Source organism: Electrona antarctica (assembly GCF_951216825.1).
Source record: "Electrona antarctica genome assembly, chromosome: 13".
Taxonomy (NCBI): Eukaryota; Metazoa; Chordata; class Actinopteri; order Myctophiformes; family Myctophidae; genus Electrona; species Electrona antarctica.
The window spans coordinates 25,123,797-25,147,230 of record NC_136794.1 but is presented as its reverse complement, the minus strand read 5'-3'; the positions used below and the strand labels follow the sequence as shown (position 1 = coordinate 25,147,230).

Below are 23,434 nucleotides of genomic sequence, written 5' to 3'. Positions count from 1 at the left end.
TGGGTAGGCCTACTTTCAAGAACATTTTTATTTTCAGATCTGAAACAATTACGTATGACAAATAGGCCTATGCAAAAATGCATCATTCATCACAACCCACAGAGCAATCTACCCACAGAGTGACAGGAACTGATCTGCCTGGATGCCATCTTGCCAGCAAGGTGCTACCTATCGGTGATATACTTCCCATAGACAGCTGTAGGGAAAGCTTGAATTATCCTTTTTCAATCTGTAAAGTGTTTGTTTCACAAGACATTTTATGAGCTACTTCCTGTCAAGAAATTCCTTGCATGTGATTTTTTTTTTCTCCAAGTGTTGGAGTTGGGAAGCGCTCGTTGAATATAGACTCAACAGCCCATAGCACCTATTTTGAATGTGCACATAGTGCAGCAGGCAGCAGGAGGTTGCTTTACTGATAACGAGCGCTTCCATACTCTGATACTAATAATCATCTGCAAGGAATTTCTTGACAGGAAGTAGCTCATAACATGTCTACGGTGGATTTTTATTAAACAAAATCTTTACAGATTGAAAGAGGACAATTCAAGCTTTCCCTACAGCTGCGATGTTGGTGATTTTGACGTTGTTTAATATAATTAGAGATAGAGGACTTTTCTGTTTGGATAGGTAGGCTCACCACCTTGCTGGCAAGATGGCTGTGGTCTGAATATGGCCAATAGCCTGCCCTCTGTTCTATTCTCTTCTGTTCTGTATTAGCCTATGCATTGTACTGCTCTGAGTCTAGTCTTATCTGATCTGTTGCAGTATTCTTTGGCTGCTGTTTTAATTTGATGTATTCTGTTATGGACTGTTCAGTTCTGCTTTCCTCGGTAGCACTGCTGCTGCAGGTCGACTAAGCTCTGCAGTGTTATTGTAGCTTTCCAAATTTTGAATTTTACATCGAGGTCCTATAGTTCCCAATGCCCATGCAGTACCGGAGTACCCACCTATCCTGTTTTAGTTTTACCCTTATTATTTAATGGCGCTTGCTGTAAAACCCTAACCTCGCGTCACCAAGCTTTCCACAGTAAAACCCTGATTATTCTGCATGAAATACGACCCCTGGTGGACGATTCCATACCACCTTTGTCTCAAACTACAAAACGACAATTTATGGTTATGATTATAAAGCATAGGCTAGCCTAGACTATAATTTGTGCAATAAATATTGATCTTATTACATTTCGGAAGCTGCTACTAAATGGACGTACTTCATATGGATTTCATTGCAGCTAAAATAAATGTAATGGATCTCGAACGAAGAGTTGTGTGTATGGTTCAGAGCCTTGGTATGGTTGTGTTGTGTATGGTCGTATGTCCGTATGTCGTAAAACTGTCGCGCAACAACAGCACTCATCTGTTTTCCGGCTGTGTAATTCATAGCTACTCGCTCCTGTCCTTGTGATGAAGTTAAGTAGGCTACATACTGTACATACCATGTAAGTTTTTCTTCTAAATATGTTGTCTCGTCTCCTTTATTGTTGGCAAATACATCACAGCGATTTAAAACTATTATTTATTATCGTGTTATCATCTGTTGTCAGTGTGGCCACCCTCGATGAATTGCTGTCATTGATTGTCCTGTACTGTTTAGATCAGAATAAGAAAGTTAGGGAGTCGTAGACCGAGAATGTTCAAATGGATGTCTTCATGTGCAGCCGTACGTAAAACGTTAGATGCTATTCAGTCGAACTGACTATTATTCCGTCACCCATCATTACTTATGAAATATTACTTGGGAATAATTCAACCAAAATCAGACATGCTTATAATGGTATTAACCTTACCCTGCGTCCGTATTTTGAGCAACAAAACAATTCAAATAAAATAGTGCTTTCTTAACCGCTTCCTATTGACAAAACTGACAAATTACTTGTGGTAGATCTGAGAGAAATACTAGAATATCTAGTATAGAGCCCTGGGGTACCCCTGTCTATAGGCTAGGTTTTAAGGTGCCCTTGAACAAGGCATTGAACCACTATGATGAAATGTTCTATGAGCAGGGCCTGGCTGGAAACAAGTTCTTGAGCTTAGCCCAGATACCCTGGGTAAATATAGTAATCATTTCATTTCATTTCAAGGGGTCATTTATGTATGTGGTTAACTCACAAACTACTGTGATTGTCTTTCTTCACAGATTTCTCCATCTGATGTCTGTACATGATCTATAATAAAATATGGCCTCTTCATTCCTCAAGTATAATGTGCTTCTCCAGAGGTATCGCACTCCTCTGCTCATTGCCAGCTGCAGTGGGGTGTTTGTGGCCAACATGTTCTACCATGTATTCCCTGACAAGTCCTATAGACAGCTCTACCAGGCCTGGCATCAAGGAGAGCCAGCCAGCCTCTCTGACAAGCTGAATGAGGTCTTCCAGGAGGTAATTACATACACCATTGCTTATGTTTTGGATTTCTTTCAGTATATTATAACGCTTACATTGTTAATTAACCTTCAGAATGACTAATGTGTTTTGGGATGCCTTCTTACCTTGTATTTCGTAAATCTAATAATTCTTAGGTGCTGAAGGACTATGGCGTCAGCTCACCCGAGAAGTACTCTGCGTTCGCCTCTTTTGGCTTCCACCCAGTTGGTGCTGGTGTCCCCTGGCTTCCGGCAGGGGCTCATATCGGCGTCCCCGCCAACTTCAACAGCACAGCCGATGACTCGGCCGGAATCACCAACCGCACCGTTTTTATTAACGGCAAAGTGGTGGAATGGGACAGTGACTCTGGTGCCGCCCTGAAGCAAGCGCTGGTTTTATCCTCTGAGGCGCAGAAGTTTGCTATAGCGCGAGAAGTTGCCCGCTTGCAGTCCGGAGGGCCCATTGTGGCCGCTGCAGTGGCACCCGTTTGTCTGGGTGGAGTATGGGTCTACAGCGTGTTTCTGAAGCAGGTCTTTACGCTCCACACTGGACCCGTGCTGCTCCGTGCGGTTGCGAATGTTGCGGCCCTGGGGCTGGGTGCCGTGTCGTACTTCCTCACCTCGGATCCCATAAGCCAGTGGACAGACTATAACACGGACCAGCTCGCGGCTAGATTGTCCTGTGCCTACGCCAAGGGAGGGGTGGAGTTCTATGACAAAATCCTGTCCAGGAACAAGACGCTCCGCTCACTGATGGGACAGAAGGGAGAAGAGATGTATGCGTTCAACGGGAACCTGTTCCCTGCTCACCTCTTCAAGCTGAAACATGCACCTTACACGTCGAGGAGGGATCGTATCCTCAATCTGCTGAAGGAGGAGAAAGCATGAGAATAGTGGGTTGAGACAGACTGGACATTGTGGACGTACGGGCAATATGTATATTATATTGATATTGTCTGGAATTTTGGATGTCCTAACATTGTGATATCGCATAAGTGTTTTAATAACATGAGCCCTATTTTACACTTTTCTGTTAAGTAAAAATAATAGCCGGAATAGCCTTTAACACGTTGTGGGCTTGTAGAACTTGCTATTTTGGAAGAAAAGGATATTACAGAGAAAATGTATATTATTGCCACAATACAGTATGATCGCCACAACATCGATTTTGGTATTTTAAATTGGTAAGAAATATTGTGATATTTGATTTTGTCCATCACCCAACCTTGTCCTCTGGACCAGTGATTCTGAAACGTTTTCATATCAAGGACCCTCATAGGAAATTAGAATATGTAGTTGTCCACGGACCCCCATCTGATAATATTTTGTGCCAGGGACCCTCATACAAGATTTGTGTTGTTAAAATGGTACAAGCTCACAAAGCAAACCATTGTGAGCTTATGATTCTACTGTTTTCAAATGGCCTATGTGTATAAGGCTCAAGTGGATAAACCGATTTTGATGCACATTTAACCCATTCTGGACGGGAACCCCTTTTGGTGTTTTAAGTATTATGTTATACTTTAGCTATTGAAAAATAGTAGATCTACGAGCTTGTAGATCTGCTATTTTTGAAAAATTGAATATATATTCTTTCAGAGCGAACATTTTTAACTCAAACCTTTGCTTCTGAGGGTTCCCTGGAACAACATATTTTCAGCAATTACATATTTTTGGGTTCCTTAACTTTGAGCACCACTGACATAGAAACAGGTTTTTAACTTTTCTGACAACTGTCATGATTTAGACATTTTCTAGAAACTGGTGTCAGGTCTAAATGGGTTAAGTCATTAAGCTGTGGACCCAGCCCCCCCATCAAACCATGGAGGGTCCCACTCAGAATTAAAAGTCCATTTTTTATTGTTCCATATTCCTCATATTGACATGGATCACAAATGTTTCGGCTATCCAGCCTTCATCACTGAACATTATTAATATTGAGTGAAACACAAAGCATTTTTCTAGACAATATCAACTGAAGGACTCGACAAACTCACCGCACACAATTGTTCTGGTTTAGATCTTTAACAATGACCTAAAGTTCCATTTCAGGGTTTTCAGCTAATAGAGTTCTCAACAGGCCTGAAAATTAAGACCCGCCCCTAACTGGGCCGGCTCGGAAAACGTTGGGGCGGGTGGGTTTGGGAAGAATTCGAGAACTCTATCAGAGTAAAAGTGAAACGCCAGTCAGCACCATCTTAATAATAGATATATACGCAGACAGAACAGAATTATTCTTTTTTATTATTATTTCATAAATCAATATATATTTTTTGAAGGGCACCAGCCCCTCCCATACATAGGTTTAATGTTTGTCTTTAGTTCAATGTTTGTTTTGTAAATGCCATTGACAATGAAGAGAAACATAATGTGCCTCATTATGTCATATTGTCTCTTTATTGTTAATGGCGTTTAATGTTTGTGTTTGCACCGTTTGTTTTACATCACCATTACATCACGTAATCAACACGAGTTAGACTTTAATATATTGTTACTAGCGCCCCTCACTTCACACGGGTGTCATTTTTTTATTTTCATGGAGCCCGAGGCCCGGCCCACCGACTTCAAATTCGACACACACATACAGGGAGTGCAGTGCGCCCACAAGTCGGTCGGACCCACGGTTGTCCAGAACCGCCACAAAAGGCCTCTGCCCGGGCTCTGGACAGGGCCCCTGCCCAGTGCCCAGGCTCAAAAACATTGGGTCGGGTTTGGGCAGAATTTCAGAACTCTAGGCCCAGCCAATACAAGTGTGCACTGCACCTGGTGTGTGGTACCACCATATGCAAATCTAAACTAAAATCTAAACATATTAGAATGTATTTTGTACCGGTAATGTACAATGAACTAGCGCTTTGACGTCTTGTATTTGTGTTTGCTGTGTAAATATGGAAGTGCAAGCGATACAGCATTATCCCCTTCTTCAAGGAGCTGTTGTACATGATGTCCACATGTGCATACGTAACTGACATGAAAATGCGATGCTTGTATTATTTTCCACTAGGCCTACCAAAGATCAGTTTAATTAATTGTTGCACCCCTGGTTGCAAACAATATGAAGCAGTTATCTCTGAGCCTTTTGTTTTAGGATATTAATATCACTGGGGAATTCCACTCATTACTCATAGGTAGCTATAGTACGCATCATTCTCACAACATAATATAGTTAGTGCCCAGGGTTGTCTGTCTGCATATGAATGAGGTTCAAATATAGTGTTTTAATCACATCTCTGGTCTCGTGCCCTGCAGGCCAAACTAAATATGGAAGCATGTAATTAACACTTACAGATAGACACTGATGCCTTTGCATTGCAGTGTTAAAGTAGACATTAAAGTAGAAGTTGATGCAAAATGGTGCCTTTAGTAGTATGGTTTTATGAATTATGATTAGTAAAATTGTAGGTCAACTTTAAGTTTGCAATATACGTAATCTGTGAATGGAGATTGTGCTAACAACAAAATGCCTTGCAAGCCTCTTATTTGAAGGTGTTATTAGTGTTATTGTATAGCCTAGGGCTAGGCCCTAGATTGTAGGAGAGAAGTGAAAGTCAAAAGGTGAAAGTGAAGATGTATTAGGATTAATTTGCCGTTGCCATTGGATTTGCATTCCTTCAGGTTCTATTTTTAATTTTTACATTTAGAGTTAAATCAACTGACTGACTGATTGCAGGTAAGATTGCAGTGTGGGTAAGATTCAAAAATCGGTCAGAGCATAATGCTTTGAAACACTCTGATATTCATTTATTGTCACTTTGCAAAGCTGGAAATATGCACCCAAAATGCTGATAAGGAATAAGGAAGTTATTTAATGTGCAAGAATAATATCCACTTTTTGACAACTTTCACTGAATTTGTAAGTGTACCCTGCAATTTCCCTGACTACAAAGTAGACTTCAGCATAAGTATGTCAACAACACTGGGCTTATTGTCTTGTTTTCAGCACTTCATTACATCCCTGGCTTCCCTCAATAGCATAGTTACAATGGCCCATTGTTTGTCCTATAAGAGTGACATTTCTTGTCCAAGCCACATGGGGGCAGCACAGCCCACATTCCGTGTCCCCAGTTTTGTTAGCGTTGGTCTGTCCTAATGAGGGATACGGTTCCGTTTATGACATTTTTTTAAAGATGATTTTCATGGCAGTTGCAGTTTTTTTATATTGAGTTACAGGCAAGGTAAATTAGGTAATAGACACTAGACAGTGATGGAACAGCATGAATGATGTAAGAATGTTTTTAGGCCAAAGTCCTGATTTTTCTCATAAAGACTAAAAGAAGACCAACATACATAAATCATTACATTAGTAGGTCTCGCGTCACGAGTAGGCCTATGCTCTTTAGCTTGGATGACAACAATATCAGACTTTTTCTGTACCAGTTTCTGCATGTGACTTTGAAACAGTTTTGCACAATAGCCTACATTCTGGTGGATCCAGTCAAGTGGATTCCACTTGACCACTTTCATATATGAAAAACTTCATAGTATGAGTAAGTGGTTATTGTACAATTTAATAGTTGGTAAGTAGTTCAGTTGAAATGGAAACAAGGACAATTGCGGTTGTTTGGCATAGATGGAGTGCCGCGATTCTTGTAGGCCTACTTTTTCTGTTTTGTATGTGTCTAATGGAGTTAACATTAATACCCTAGACCCCCAGGTGTGGTTAGAATATTCAAATATGTCTTCCGACTCTTCCCTGTGTATTTTTGAGTGGTGCAACCACTCCTATAGACAGCTATGTGTGTGGCTGTGTCCCTGTGTCCCTGGCTGTGTCCAAGCACGAAAATAGCGTTATAGCGTTTGTTCACCACCAAGTGTCACTGTTGCACAGCCTAACACACAGACACCCAGGCCGGGGAGGAGGGCTTGTACAGTACAGTACAGTACAGTACAGTACAGTACAGTACAGTACAGTACAGTACAGTACAGTACAGTACAGTACAGTACAGCACCACTCACTTCAGACGGGTCCGATTTTTGGTTTCTTCCTGAAAGCTGAAAGCATTTGAGCCCAATCGAAAATACACAATTTTTCATCATAACCTGTCCTAATCAATCCCTTAATCCCTCCTCTATTATGAATCATACAACACACAGCTGTGGGCGAGGCTTAAATTCAGGTGGGTGGTGCTAAGGTGAAAACGGTATACATAATGGCCACATAAAAACAAAGTGTGATTTCTGTGAACACATTCCCACTATAGGCTGATAAGAAATACCACGTAAACATTTTCAATTTAGCCTCATGGTGGCACTAGGCTATAACAGGCCGATTCGTGTTTTTACCTATACCTGCATGGATCTGCGTAAAACTTTGTAGGCTACCGGTAATATGCGCACTCCCACCTAGACCCTAGACTCAGAGGACAAGGAAAAACCTTTGCCCTGCATGGTCACCAGGAGGCCGACTTATATAAAACACGTTTTTTTTTTTTACATTACTCCTTCAGACTTTATCCAAATTTTCTGCAAATCGGTACACTATAGTCATGTGATCAAGACGCATCTGTTAGAATTTTCCTATTCCATCCTGATTCCCTAAGATTGACATCTAAAGTTTGCATGAGTGGCCCGTTTTGAACAAAAAGCCTCAAATCATGAACGCAACGTGCGATTGCGGTGAAACTTTGCACGCACATTCACATTAAATTGAGGAACAAATGCCACCCTTTTGACATTGCCCTATTATAGCACCACCAGGAGGCCATTTTTTATATTACTCCTACTGATTTTGTCCAATCATCACACAAATCGGCACAAATGATCTCTATAGTCACGTTATCAAGATGGATCTGACCGATTCTTCATATTCCATCAACATAGCTGGCCCACGATAACCTTCCTGACCTGGTGGAGACTTGTTCTCTGAGGAGCACTTTTTCTAGTTTGTATTATATTTTTGTCTCTTTTTTGGAATGCTGTCTTTCATGGGAGCCTCCTACCTCCAGGGTGTGTGTGTATGTGTGTGTGTGTGTGTGTGTGTGTGTGTGGTAGTATGTGGTGGCCGTGATTGTATGGTGTGGAGGTTGAGATATCTTCTTTCAGTCATCCCATATGGCAATAATAGAAGATAACATGACTTACACTGTAACAACTGTAGGCTATTATTACACCCATGCTTTCTCTGTCATTCTGTTTACACACCCCAGTCCCCAACCACCACTTGACTAAAATAAAGTATCTTTTGTGTTTGTGGGCTTTCCTTACTGAGAGGCTGTATATCACCAGACCTGTTGTCTCACACTCATTCATGAGCAGATTTGACCTGAATAAAAATGTTTTGGCAGCTGTATCTCTCTCTCCTTTGCGTGAGGACTTTTAAAATAGGTTTAATTGGGCTCTTAACTACGCCTGTCATTGTTGCCCCCCTCCCTTGATGTCAGCAATGGTGGAAATTGCACGCTTAGATTTATTTATTTTACTTAAGTAAAAGTAGCAATACCAAAAATGTACTGTAGTAGCCTAAGCATCTAAATATATGCCTACTACTAAATAGCGGCTCTACACGCTTGTAATGTGGCACCTTGTGAGTTGTGAGCTTGTAGATATAAAGTCACGTTCCACCTCTGGTTGCAACTTGTCACCTTGCAGATCAGTTCTTCTTGTGGGTAAGCTACACCGTCGTACTACGGAGTTTACAGCTTTAAAAACAAACGCCCTCCCTCCCGCTCCGTGGTCCCGCCCCTGTGCGCTGGTGGCGCTAGCTGTGAGCTTTGCGCCATTACGTTGCTATGCTGATGATCAGCCCCTCTGTGCTGCAAGACAGGCAGGCAAGCAGCTGCAGAGAGACACACACACACACGCGCGCAACTGACAACGGACGGGATCTGCTGCTGGCCTGGGAGAGAAAGTCAGAGACGCAATATCAGTCTATCATGTTGTCCGATCGTCATCTGTCCTGACATTTCATGCCGGCCACATCGTCTTTTCGCGTTTGCCTTTCGTACGAGCGCGTGGAATTACGGGATATATCATTTTCTCCAGCCCGAAATCCCCCCACTGGTTGTTGTTGTATCTAGCCAATGGTTACTGTGGGGGCTTCTTCTGGCGTGTGGATTATTCGTGTGAGGATCGAGCCAGGAGGAGGAAGAAGAGGAGGAGGAGGCCCCGGCGGTCTGTTGGATGTGTTCGGAGAGGAGGAGGAGGAGAAGTAGTGATGAAGATGATGATGATGCTGCTCCGGTTCGGTGGTCGGCAGCAGAGTTCGCGCAGCGGGTGAACTGAACTTGGATGTTCAGGTTCCGTGCCACCCCGACACGAACCATTTCCTTCTACAGCAAATCATATTCCTTCAAAAAAACTGGACGCCCCTGGAACAGTTGATGACGGTAAGGACTGGAGGTCCCGAGACCGTGGTGGAGCTTCGGGCAAGGCAGAGAGAGAGAGAGAAAGAAAAAAAGACGTATTTTCTGTTGAGAAAGTGTCGACACGGGTCGATACGTCACTTTTCCCTGTTTAAAATTATACGTCATTTTTGTATGGCTTATGAAAGGATCTTCTTTAGAAGACAGTCAACTAAACTAGCTAGCTAGGCTAGCTTAGCACTGTCACTTTTCCCCCAACTTGCTGTTTTGCACAACCGAAGCTAGATAATGAAGCCCAACAAGGCTGTGGTCACGTGAAATCAAATGCTGTTCTTTGCAATATACTTGTGAGCTTTAATTTGTTCAAAACATTGGAAGTCTATTCATAAAATGACCAGCGTTGTGTGCCGCTGGCTGCTGGTGTTAGCTAACTGTTACTTTAGCCCATTCAATGTCTCCCAGCTTTAATACTTTCTGTGGTGGCTGCAGAACAGGCATGCATTACATATGTTGCAGATGTCATACATTTTACAACCGTATTCTACGGACACCTGGCGTGTACGTTCCTATTTTGCAGTAAACTACCCGATATAGAGCTCTTATTTATTCGTGTGTTAAAGTCCTGCAGGGATGTTGCAAGCTGGTGGGCGTCCGATTTGGCTGCAATGTTGCTATCTCTAGTTGAGCTCGTTTTGAACAGCCTTATTGTGTTAATGGTTATTATTTTTGGACAGTCAGCAGGGGGTTGGCAAGTTCCAGAGGTATTGTTCGGCGTTGCGTTACCCACTGTCTCATTCGATCCAGTGGCACAGATATTGCCAACACGCATTCACGTCTACAGGCTCAGCTATCATGTTCTTCGGCAAGAGCAAGAATATGACGTAATTTCAGTTCATATTATTCACCCTTTATTACAAAAGTAGAAACAGCACTCACTAGAAGAAGGCCTATTGTTAAATCTTTTTATTGCAATTATTGTGAGTCCCCTTTTACTGCATGCATCATTAGACTGAATGATTCGATGTTTACTCAGGTAGGTATGGCAGACCTGACCACCACCACAGCCCATCAATGATGTGCTTTGGAATGGATGTGAGGACAGCTCTAACGAAACGTCCTCTTGTTTTTTTCGATGACGTAATCCTCCACCATCCGTGCCACATCTTTTGGGTCGCAGTCAGTCAGATCCTTGCTAATTGGCTGTCATTGCTGAGACAACATACATATGGAATATGGTACATGTTCTCTTTCCTGTCGTAATGACATTTTCAAATGTCTTTTATGCAGTCAGTGGTTGTCAAACTTTTTCATGCCAGGGACCCCACATTATTGACTTTTATTTCTCTCCAGGCCAGGCACCCCCTGAAGATTTGTGTGACCCCCCCCCCCCCCCCTCACAAATTATTCAAACATTTCCAAACATTTTGTGATCCCCCCAAATTTGTTCAAAAATAGCAGATGTACAACAAGCTCGCAGCTGTGATCTTGTAGATCTGGCATTGTGGAATAGCCAACATATAAATGGATAAAGTGGTACTTCAAATGATTGTGGTGCTACATTAACTACTTTTACTGGTGACCCCATGGAACCCCAGACTGGCCCCATACTAACCATGTTCCTAACCCTAACCGCACCGGAAGCCACAGGTTGAGTCTGTTATAACCGGCCATGTAGTCAGACTAACGGGATGTCAGAATGATGCGTAGTCCCCAGTCCCCATGACCCCTGGGGGTCCCTAGAGAGTAGACTCCACTTTGAGAAGTGATGCTTTAATGGCCACAGCATAGTGACTAATTCAGATACAGATTCAAATTACAGTAACCACACGTGGCAACATCAGTAATATTATACACTTAGAGAGGTAAGGTATAAGCCCTCAAATGAGTCTGTGTCTGAGTACGACCAAACTGATGGCAGTCTATAATTAGAATTACAACCTGTTCTAATTCTGGGTGATCACTGTAAACCAAAATGTAAGACTCATATCAGTCAAATTCCTTGAATTCCAGTTGCAAGGTTTCTAAATTCTAATTGATTGCAGGGCATCAAATAACTACCTGTATTTGGAATGAATGTTGTCATATTACATATTTTGAAAGTTGATCTTGCCCAAACCTTTTCCATTAGGTGCTATTCTAAATCCAGGCTAGCAAGGATTATTGTGGTCTGGAAATTACTGGCCTCAGGCTAGTAGCTTGTAACATTCCCAAACCTGTAATGGCTTAAACAATTTCTGCTCATTGTTGACATAGGATTCTCTCTCTGTTCTAGACATAGCAGGTTGTAAAAGGTAGAATATCATGATGCAGTAATTTACAGTGGTCAAATTGCTGTGTGACTCTGTTTTCAACAATTATTACAGTTATTGTTCACTTGTTTCCCCGCAAGTGTGATGTCACACTTGAAACTTAGATTTAGAACGTGGTGAATATAGCTATTGATTCCCCTCACATTATTGAATCTTAAACAAAACAAACATAAGGGGATTATCTACAATTTAAAGACAAACAATGGAGAGTTGGACCTTCTACACATAATGATCAATAATCAAAGATACCAAATTTACTGATGGTAAAACATGTGTTAATGATGTAATAATACAAATCTGAAATAGGTTTTAGCTATGTGGTAGTATTGTTTTAGTGTATTGTACCCCATTTTTTTTTTTACACCTTGAATTTATAGTTTCACACTGTCTTGTTGCTTTAAATTATTCTAATTGTATAGCTGAAAATAATCTCATCTAGTCTGTGGCTTACATTTTTCGTGCTCTGCTCAAGTTTCCTGAAGTCATGACCTGCCTTTACTGACACTTACTTTACTAGGTCACACACATGAACCAGTCCTCAGTGTTATGATGTGAGTGTATAGCTTAATTTGGGGATAAACTGCACCTGCAAATTTAGGGGGATCCCTTGGGGAGCAGAATGGGAGTTGGAGGCTGGAGCTATAGGCTTAATTGCATTTATTATATAAATTGGATGTGATTGGATCCTGAAAAGTTGTGTTGTTATTACAGTTTTCATAAATTATTTGGTCAATTGTGTAATTTGACTGAGTTGGGTGCATATATCTTGTACATTTACTGTTAGTCCACAATTAATATCTACAGAGTACAGACACATTCTGTAGACAACAATTAAAGTGATTTTCTTTAGATTGTTATTGAACTCATTCACCTTTAAATTGCATTGTTATATGAATTTCCAAAAAGTGCCTACATCCTGGCTCCAATTAAAACTCAATACATTAAATAGGCTAATGAGGTTCCAAGATCTCACATTTGAGCCTATAGTGTTTTCTGACAGGGTTTCTTCCAATAGCCTTGAATTTGGCTAGGATGGTAATTTTAAGCCCACTTATTTCGAAGTCTGTAGTGTTTATCCCCTTAAGATAATGGGCTGTTGCTGCCATAAGGGCAGGCACTGCTATTTAGAGAGGAATACTACTAATTTATTTAAAATGCCTTGCAATATTTCTGTTCCACAGCTTCCACTGCCAACACAATTCTTTCTTGCTTTCTTTCCTGCTTGCTTGCTTTCCTTCTTGCTTTCTTGCTTGCTTTCCTGCTTCTTATTTCACGATGTCCCCCTTCTTCTGACTGTCCTCCACCTATCGAACCTCAGTCCTCTCGGCCTCCACCACTGTGACTGCTCCTCTTTGGTTAGTCTTGAGGTTGAAAGGCACACCCCCAGTACTCAGCATGGTGCTCTGTAGTGTTGACAGCTCTTAGTAGTGGTGTCAACTGACAAGTCTTGGTAAGAAGACTACAGCATGGGCTATGCATGGCAGTGGTGTTAGGCTTCAAAGAAGCCAAAATTTCTGTAGCTTGCATGTATAGGATCAATTTCATTGCCGGAAGCTCCGGTTGGCTGGTCAACAATGAAGATTTACTACCGTCATCTTAGTGTAAGTCAGTCGTTTTGACTAACATGACATAATTCCCTTAAACACATGAAACCTAGTCCTATTCTGTGCAAGACATACCGGTAATAAGAAAACACTCTGTGAAAATAGGCGATTCATACATGCTCACGACACGTCACACTTTATGAGATTGTAGATTGGCTATTTTCAACAAAGAGATTTGGTCTGGAGAGAAAAGGAGGGGAACAAGTACAGCCCACTGTGGGACCCCAAGGCTAGATGACTCACCCGTGCTGCTGGCCAATGGACAGCAACGTTGCCACATAGCGGCCATCTTGCTACAGTCAACTCACTCACTCATAACATTGTGTCTATGGTGCAGGTACTTTTAAGTAACCATAACTTGCTAAATTTTCAACCGATTTTAAACGGGTTGGTTTGTTATAAACGTACACCATCTAGCCTTTCTTATATATATCTATGGGGAGCCCGGTCAACAATATGAGAGCTTTTTACCACTTAAAGCCTAATATACATTCTCTGAGTGACAATCTACAGTAGCAGTAGTTTGTATGGATTAGATTGATTGAAGAGTCAGAACATGTGAATTGTAAATCTGATGGGTATTTCCCTGTCAAGAATCATCAGATCATCCATTTTATTTAACTGAGGCCAGCCAGGCTCCCCAATGCCATTCACGACTTCTCAGTGACAGCCCTGTCAAAGGGCAGCCTGTTCATGTTTAACCAAGAGGACCAGCTGCCTGCCCATTCCATTATGACCCATTGGAATGCTCACAGTCCTAGTTTGCAGTTGGGTAGTGCTGCAGGCAGAGCCATAGATTTACAGAGTTTGGCCAAATGTTGATGTTTACAGTTGCTAAACTTTGAATGCATGGGCATAACAACATAACTTTCGATGCCAGTTGATTCTTAAGGCCAGTTCAGAATCAGACCGAAGATTGTCAACGAGATGGCTCGGAACTGGTGACTCCTTGCAAAAGAATTAAGACACATGATTGTTCGTAAAGATTCTTCTAAAACTGCTTTGTTTACATACAAGATCTGCGACAAGACGTTAAACACGAAGCAACACGCACAAATGCACTTATCCGATTCCGTAACGACACTGTCATTTTCCACGACTTGATTGGTTAACAGCACTGCAATGCCTATGCTCCCGGATCTCGATGTAGTTCATGTTCTCAATGAGAACAACGCAATGTCTGCGATTCAGCGTGGTTGGGTATTTCAATAGTGACGGTGGAGGACAGTCTTTCATATACTGTAAAAATGCCTCAGGTTGGAAGCGCGATCGGATGATTATCTTCATTTGCAACATTTCTACCGCTCTGTCTGTCTGCATGCATTCCGCCATCAAACAGCCATGCATTCAGTCAGCCATGCAGCAAGCGCTCTCTAAAAGTCAGCCATCTAGTTAGTGGTCTTGCCGGGCGGATATGGCACAACTTTTCAGCGAAAATCTCCCCCAGAGCCCTAAACACAGCTGTGTTTACTCTCTGTGCTTGCTATCACGCCCACACAATGCCAAACCAAAGGTTCTTTGGCTAATCTGTATATGAAAAAATAATAATAATTACCATGAATTATGCATTTATTAATTTTGAAAGGAAAATTAAGTGTCCTGCTTTGATGCACATGAATTCCAATTATCAGTTAAGAGGAGATGAAGAAGACACAAGGTTGTTGTTTTTGTTTTTAAAAAGGCAATATCGAAACCTGAAAATGTATCAGACCAAATATTCTCATTATTAACTGAGCAGCATAAATCTAGAGTAGCCAGTTTGGGAAAATGGGAGGAGATGAACTTTGTGCTCGCTGGTATTGAAGAAAAGGACTAATCTTTCGGCTACTAGAATAGACAGCAACCGGTTGTACATTTTGTGTCAAGTCTGACCATTTATAATGAGACATTCAGAAGTGCAGCAGTTTATGTTGGTGTGTTCTGTGTCATGTGATCTCATGTAGTTATGTTATGGGCCATCTATGTAATGTAGCTTAAGCAAATGTATTTTGGGGAAATGGGGGGGATCACTGCCTCAGTGGTAGTAGTTCCTCTCAAACTCCCAAAATGCTCTCATATTTGTTACTGAATGTCATTTTTAGACTTGCAGTGTAATATTGTCAGATTGGGGTCACCCTCCCCCACCCCCCCTCACACAGACGGTCTGTCTCTGCCTCTGTCTAATGTCGCTGGAAGTGTGGATCATGCATAACTAATCGGATGAAATTGCATATTATGGTAATGTTGTTCTCGGTTAGTGGCCAGTTGTAATGGTTTGATTAGCTGAAACAGTGTGTTGGGCAAAGAGGGGACGGAAGAGAGTCGGGGCTATGGTCTCAACCCCCCCCTCCCCTGCTGCTCTAGGAAATGAACCTGAGGCTGATAAAACTACGATTAGGCCTAAACAGCTGGACACAGATAAAAGGATTCAAGCATAGAGGCAAGTACGGAAGGATACACACACAATGAAATATGCCCATGCTAATGCTTACAAATGCACAATGCATGCATGCACGTAGTAGTTACACAGACACACACACACACACACACACACACACCATATCCTGATCATGATTTATAATGGAATTTGTTGGGTGACGACGGGACTGGCCTATGACTAACTGCCTGACTAATACATAGTTCCACATGAGGAATTGAGATGAAATGGTTTATGCAATGATCTGTGAAAGAGGTGCATGTGTGTGTGCATGCACATGGGAGAGAGACTGCTAGTTTTGGATCCTCTTCTCTTTACCACATAATAGTGGTGAAAATGCAACCATTTGGACTCCTGTTCATTGTTTTTTTTGTGGGGATTATCTCTATCTAATCCACTCTGTATGATGAGAATAAATGTTGCTTCTAAAGTTCTAAGTTTGTCTTCACTCATACATAAAGCCAAGTAGAGGCAAAGTCAATTAAATGTCCTTAGCTCTCAATTATAGCTATAATGTAATGCTTTAAAAAAAATAAAGAATGCTTTTTTTATTGACTCCTGACAAAAACACGTCCCAGGGGAAAAATTACAACAAATTCATTCAAGATTCAAATTCAAAGTGATAAAACCAAACGGAATAACACTTAATTTGTTGAGTTCTTAGTCAAGATGATCCTCTTCAGCTGTGAAGGGTTGAGTTTAGGATACGGTCGCTATCAAAACCTCACATCAAGCCAACCCCAGATTATAATCTGAGATTAAAATGTCCTGTGTCTTCACAGTGGGGGCGGTGAGATAGTGTCAACTAGATACAGCTCACTTGACTGGGGGCGGAAAGCAGGGGGCAATTTGAAGGGAGAGATGAATGGGCGATGGCATCCTATTTTTGTAACAAGAAGTTATGACGTTTAGTAGCCCCTTTAATTTAATATTTAAGGAAATAATGAGAGAAACAAATGCTTTTACTCTTTTCAGCATTGGTATTTAGACCATATATAGCTTTCCAAAATTCACACAGTGCAGAGATTAGTAAATGCTTTCTTTGATGTCGTAGAGAGTAAATTACTTGGTAGAGTGAAATGGTAAGAGTAGTCAGCCACTTTGCACAGAATTAAACACACCGTCCTCACTGCCGGTGATGCAAGCAAGCGATGAAAAGTCATTAAAAGAAACGATCAAGCAGACATGTCCCGATGACAGCGCGTTGTGCTGATTCTTGATGTCCGTCCGACTAGGAAATATTTGCTCACTGTGTATCTAATGAGATTCCCAAACTATTGTCATTGGTCGAGATCTGTACGTTGCTTTGTTCCCGTTCCTGGAATACAGCAATTTTGATAGAAGTTGTATTAGGAGTGATGGAAATTGGATGTTCAAATGGCAGAGTGTACGGACAACACAGTAGCTGCGCTGCACCCTCGCGTACGTTGTTCCGCATGCGTTTCATATTCATATTGCTATTATTTGAGCAATGAGGATTGTCATGGTATAGTGAGACCCTCGTCATTTCATGTTTATAGCCTAGTTCAGTATAGTTAAAGGATGGTATCAACAGTCAGTATAGTGAGATAGCCATCAAGTCAAAGCCGGGGAGACCCGGCAGAGTGCATGATCATGCCCCCATAACCACTATTCTGTGCAGTCGTGTGGACAAGCCAGGCTCACAAAAGAACTGTGGTGATAAATAATAGCCCATTAAAGCTTGACAACACATCCTCACAACTGCAGGGCTCACAACCGTTACTACAGTTTTCTCACACCATTTCAAACCATTTCAGTGTTCCAAGTTCAGCACCAACATGGGCCCTCCTCTTCAACTAATACTAATTCAGTAGTACTGTACATTGTCAATAGCTAGACTGTTTAGAAATATTGGCATGGTTGTGTCTGTAGGCTAATTTGTGAGGAGCATAATCTGTGGTTTTATGGTTTGGGGGGAGGGGGCCGGAGGACACAAGTTAAACTATTTATTTATTTATTTATTTATTTATTTATTTATTTATTTATTTATTTATTTATTTATTTATTTATTTATTTATTTATTTGACAGGGACAAAGCTCATTAATCAACATGTCAGTTTTCACCTCAATGTAAATGGGCCAGAGTTAGCCAAAGCTAAATTTCATCTGTAGTCCCTGGGCAGGCTCTTAACAAATGAATGATAAAAAGAAAGACAGAGTGTATAGTGTGCCAGCACACACCATGCGTTGATGCATGGTTGATTTCATGCACAAGAAAATGTGTTTTTGTTTTTGCACATCCCCACATATTGGTAGTAGATTATGTTGCCAGCATGCCACACTGAATGAACTTTGTAGCTTACTTGCAAATGGACCCTTGGGATAAAATAAAAATATTCCTGGTGCTTCAGTTCAGTTTAGTCATTGCTGCGTCACTGCTCCTTTTATAGCTGTAGTGCATAATGCATGTGAGATTCTAACCCTAAAACATACTATGAGGGATAGGTCTCGACATGTCTCAACATGTAGCAATTCACTTGCTGAACTCTTGGAAATCCTTGGTCGCGTGTAAGGCATCTGCCCATCCAGTTATGACACTGGTTTTCTGCGGTCTGACTGATTATTTAGACAAATTGAGCCATGTCTCTGATCAGGACTCATTCCGTCCTGAACGTCTGCCTTGTTGCGTTATCAATCCATCCCTCTGTGGCGTTTTAATGGCCAACCCATGACAGGAGTGATATGATTATGTTTGGCTGTTGCATGGGCATTTGAGATTCCATCAGCCACATCAGTGAGTTCTACGCTGTCTTTCTTCTCCCATCCATCCACATTGAACAACCAAAGGAAGTTTCTCAGAAGAGGGAAATGGTACAGTACATTTACTCAAATACTGTACTTAAGTACAATTTTGAGGTATTTGTACTTGAGTATTTCCAGTTTCCAATACTTGTTGTTCTACTCGGGTGCAGTACTTAGTTTAGACAGTTTTTGGTTTAGACTAGTCATTGGTTAGACCAGTCATTAGTCCTACAACTACAAACCCTTACCCTAAACCTAACCTCCCACGGGGCAGCACACCTAAACCTAACCTTAACCAATGACTAGTCTAAACTAAGTATGCACCCCTTCTACTCCACTACATCTCGGATCCAAATATTGTAATTTGACTCCACTACATGTATTTGAAAACTTTAGTTACTAATCACTTTGTAGATCTTGATTATTAGGCCTATACTGTATATACATTTCCTCCAGCTCACAATGGGCCGTGTCTTTTACTTGTAACAGAGTTACATCTACATTGCATAATTGATACTTTCAAAAATGTGAGTACTTTTTCCACCACTGGCTGGTTTGGAGGAAATGGGGAAAATGAAATAACGTTAGCAGAAAAATAATCGTCTGTCACTCTGACTCTGAGTGCACTGCAACTAAAGCTGGGATCAAAACATGGTGAGATGGTGTTACTGTTCCAAGAAACTATAGTGGGCACGAGATTGATCAACATTTGGACATTTTCCGTCCACAAGAGACAAACCTACTATATCTCCCATGTTTATCTTGCAGCCCAGCCCTTTTCTCGACACGTCTCAGGTATGCGGGTTGAGCTCACTCTTGTGCTAAATCCTGAGTTGGTGTTTTTCTTTTTGTGCATGTTTTGGCTTGTCCTTCCCCCCCACCAACAGCCCCCCAACACCACCACTATCATCAATTCCAAACACACGTACGTGCATATTTACGTAGCAGGTTGTGTACCTGTTTCTATGTGTGTTCCGGTAGCCTCAAAAGAGAAATTAGATGTTTGCCCGGGACCCAAACTAATGAAAATAGCACATATACAAGCTGTAGATCGGCTATTATCACTACTTCTTAAACATTTGTTTTCTAATTCTAATATATGTAATTTCTTAGATGTTTTCGTTTATTAATTCATGAAAATATTAGCTTTTTCGGGAATGTTTTTTGAAAATGTTTTGAAATAATGATTAAAAACTAATTGTAGGAAACCAAATATAAAGGGACCCATAGAAATGTGTCCACAACCCACAAATGGGTCCCGACCCAGTGCTTGGGAACCAGTGCACTAGCATACAATTTAAGTGCCCCCACATGTAAGGTGCACTGGTCTGACCATTACCAATGAAAATGTCTATTTGCACTCTGCAGATGTCTGGGTGCATGTGCTACCAAAATGAGTGCACACTGGAGCCCTGCATTTTTCACCCTTTTTTTGGTCTCTGCAATCATGCAGCCGGTGTGTCTTACAGCCAAAGTTTTTCAAATGAATTGATGTTCTACTTTTTGACAAAATATCAGTCAAAGCATTGGTAATCGGTAGTCTAGGATTAGTCTCTCCTAAATAGAGATCAGCATTGCACCTGTCATCGGGCGGGCTGTAATCTGAACAGATTAGATTTAGATTACTAGTTTGATTTACAGCCGTGTTTATTAAACTATATGGTCAGTAGGAGCAGAAATTAGTTGCATTCCTGACTGGCAGGTTTGAGAATGTTTTCATTAGTCTGGAACACCTTTGTTTTTGGGACTACTACAGTGTCACTGTTGCCATGTTATTGACCCTCACAGTTTTTATTTTATTTTAGCATTTTTATATTTCAACAAATCGATTCGGGCTGTCACGGTTATGACATTTTACATGAAACTTACGATTTAATTGTGTTTTTGTTGTTGAATGTATGTAATACAAATTACAGATTTGTGTTAGACTATTAGGCTTTGAAGTTGCACAGGGCAGTTATGACAAATAACCTAAATATACAAAGAAATCACTGACATATTTAACAACTTTAGGCTGGATTTTCAAGAATAGTGGAAATGGCAGATCTACAAGCTCACAATGCGTTTTTGCCTAAAATGATGAAAATAGAGATTGATTATGAATTGATTGCTTTAATAAATTAGCAATATTAGTAGTTTTATAATTGATTTAATACGTTTTGAACATTATGACTGTTGGAGCAGAGGTGGAACTTTATATTTTCTTGCAGAGATTGGCGTCCACGGCTCCAACTGTTGGTATTCTAAAGGGTACATGTTGTGGATTATTTAGAATGGAGACTGTTCATTGTTGCTGGTCGAAAGTAATGGCTTCATAGATGTTACTTAGAACATAAGTAAACCGCATTCATCCATCATTTGGGCAACCCTGCAGTACTAAGCCCGCATAGACAAAGAGTAGGGTGACTTTGACAACGGCTCACTGTAATCGACACATTCATCAATGTGTTTTTCTCCCTTTCACGCACTCTCTTTGTGTGTGACAGCTGACAAACGGAACACATTTTGGAGCGCTAACATTTTACGCTGCAGATTCAGAACCCAGGGTTTTTCACCCATGGCTTGTTTTATTTGGAGTTGGGCGGAGGAAAGTGGAAACGCAACGTGAATCCGTGTCCAACTTAAATAGGGATAAAAGCGGCGGCCTAAAGAGCGAAGGGCTGCTGTTTTTAAGTGAGCCCCTTCTCCAAATTCCCCACTGTCAGATTTGTTTTCTATTTTTCCTTCCTTCCCTCTCTCTCTCCCTCTCTCTCTCTCTCTCTCTCTCTCTCTCTCCCTCTCTCTCCCCTTCCCTCTCTCTCCCCCTCCCTCTCTCTCCCCCTCTCTCTCTCCCCCTCTCTCTCTCTCTCTCCCTCTCTCTCTCCCCCCCTCTCCCTCTCCTTCCTTCCTTCCCTCTATCCATCAACTCATCGATCCAGACAGTGAATTCCAGTCTGCCACGACCAACATGTTCCCAAGGCAAAGTTGTTTTAAACTGCCCTCCTCTCTCTCTCTCACTTTCGCTCTGCCTCTCTCTCTCTCCATAATTTCCCCTTAGTCAACAGGCGGGTGCCAAATGTAGCCGGGGGTCGAGAAAATGTCAGGCTGTGTGTGTGTGTGTGTGTGTGTGTGTGTGTGTGTGTGTGTGTGTGTGTGTGTGTGTGTGTGTGTGTGTGTGTGTGTGTGTGTGTGTGTGTGTGTGTGTGTGTGTGTGTGTGTGTGTGTGTGTGTGTGTGTGTGTGTGTGTGTGTGTGTGTGTGTGTGTGTGTGTGTGTGTGTGTGTGTGAGAGAGACATGGGCAGAGGTTATACAGCATAGTGATATATCTAGTTACAAGCATCCTCTGGGTGTGTGTGAGCTCATTTTGATCATCCTGCCCACGCACGCACGCAAGCACGTACATGCACACATCTCCCTCTGCTGTGCTGACATCCAGGCGTGTCTTCACATAATCTCACCTTTAACTCAGCCTAGGGATAGGAGTGAATGATCCCCCCCCCCCCCCTTACCCTCCAGCTAGCCTTGTGCCAATAAACACATCCTCGTACTAGCAAGGACAGTTGCACGTCGTTTCCACACACAGTGGCTCTCTTATAGTATCCATCAGTCAATCTATCATGTGTCCATGTGTCTCACACCGTTGATCTCACTGCTGTGTTCGGCTGGCGGGAAGGGAACGGATGTCTGTGTATCTTTGCAGTAGAGAGAGAGAGAGAGAGAGAATTTTCTGGGGCAGGCTGCAGCGAGGAGGAGGGATAATAACGGAACAGAAGCTGTTACATTCTTGCGGTTTCTCTGATTTCAGTGTGAGGCAGGGGGCCGACTAGCTGACTCACTGGTTATGTTGCTCTCTCAACAGATGGAAGCTGCCCACTATATATCTTGGACACCTTTTATTCAAAGCATGTAACAGACGATTAGCCTATGCATTGTGTGTACCGTGGGTACAGGGCTCCAGAGTCCAGACTAACGTTTTCACAGATAGCACTGGTGCCACACACACACACACACACACACACACACACACACACACGTGTGTTTTTATTTTCATAAGCTACCTGGGCATGATGGGCATTAAATTCTATAGGAAATTATTATAATTAACCTATAGCACAACAACAAGTTTACCACAGGGGACATGTTCTGCTGTCTCTGTGAATTCAGCGTGAGCAAACCGAGCATCATCATCCAGTTGTAAAATGTCTCCTCTGACACATTTTTGTCTCCACCAGGCCGAAGGTATGAGGAGAGAGTATGTTTTGCACTCCGTCTGTGTGTGTGTGTGTGTGTGTGTGTGTGTGTGTGTGTGTGTCCGTCTGTTCTCCAGCACCGTTAACCCGGTCGATGCCAAATTTTGCACACACACTCCCTGGATGCCAACGATGAACCTCTGCCGCACATTTTCCAGAACGGTCTGTTATAGCGCCACCAGGAGGCTGACTTTTGAAAAACAAATTATTTGATTACTGCCTCCAGATTCTGTCCAAAAATCCCGCAAATCGTTACACACTATCTCTATAGTCATGTGTTCAAGATGGATCTGTCCGATATTTCATATTCCATCCTAATTGGCCAACACAAAAAAAAAGAGTTGATCAGTGAACCGAAAACACATGCTATAGAGGGTATGTGCATGACATCATCATCATACCCGGAAGTTATGCAGGAATGCCTACGGAGTGGCAAAAAACTACTTTCTG

General features: G+C 41.8%; 2 protein-coding genes across 3 annotated transcripts in view; both read left to right on the top strand.

The window, feature by feature from the left end:
* The first annotated feature begins 1,287 nt into the window (after nucleotides 1-1,287).
* Nucleotides 1,288-3,557, top strand: tmem177 (transmembrane protein 177). 2 transcript variants are annotated; one of them, XM_079518390.1, is made up of 3 exons: nucleotides 1,288-1,439; nucleotides 2,217-2,378; nucleotides 2,519-3,557. In XM_079518390.1, the coding sequence occupies exons 2-3, from the start codon at nucleotides 2,271-2,273 to the stop codon at nucleotides 3,248-3,250; spliced, it is 840 nt and encodes a 279-aa protein (XP_079374516.1). In that variant the 5' UTR covers nucleotides 1,288-1,439; nucleotides 2,217-2,270; the 3' UTR covers nucleotides 3,251-3,557. The 2 variants fall into 2 exon arrangements, with proteins under 2 accessions (XP_079374516.1, XP_079374515.1); XM_079518389.1 differs by having other exon boundaries at nucleotides 2,138-2,378.
* A 5,543-nt stretch (nucleotides 3,558-9,100) lies between these two features.
* Nucleotides 9,101-23,434, top strand: part of ptpn4a (protein tyrosine phosphatase non-receptor type 4a) — a 110,003-nt gene continuing 95,669 nt past the window's right edge. Inside the window, 1 exon segment of the mRNA XM_079518444.1 lies at nucleotides 9,101-9,687. The gene's annotated coding sequence lies outside the window, so the exon portion shown is untranslated.

Bases quoted from the DNA above. Each gene is read 5' to 3' on its own strand.
- tmem177 (XM_079518389.1), top strand. From the start codon at position 2,178: ATGGCCTCTTCATTCCTCAAGTATAATGTGCTTCTCCAGAGGTATCGC. The intron at 2,379-2,518 runs GTAATTACATAC...AATAATTCTTAG, and splicing joins TGAATGAGGTCTTCCAGGAG to GTGCTGAAGGACTATGGCGT.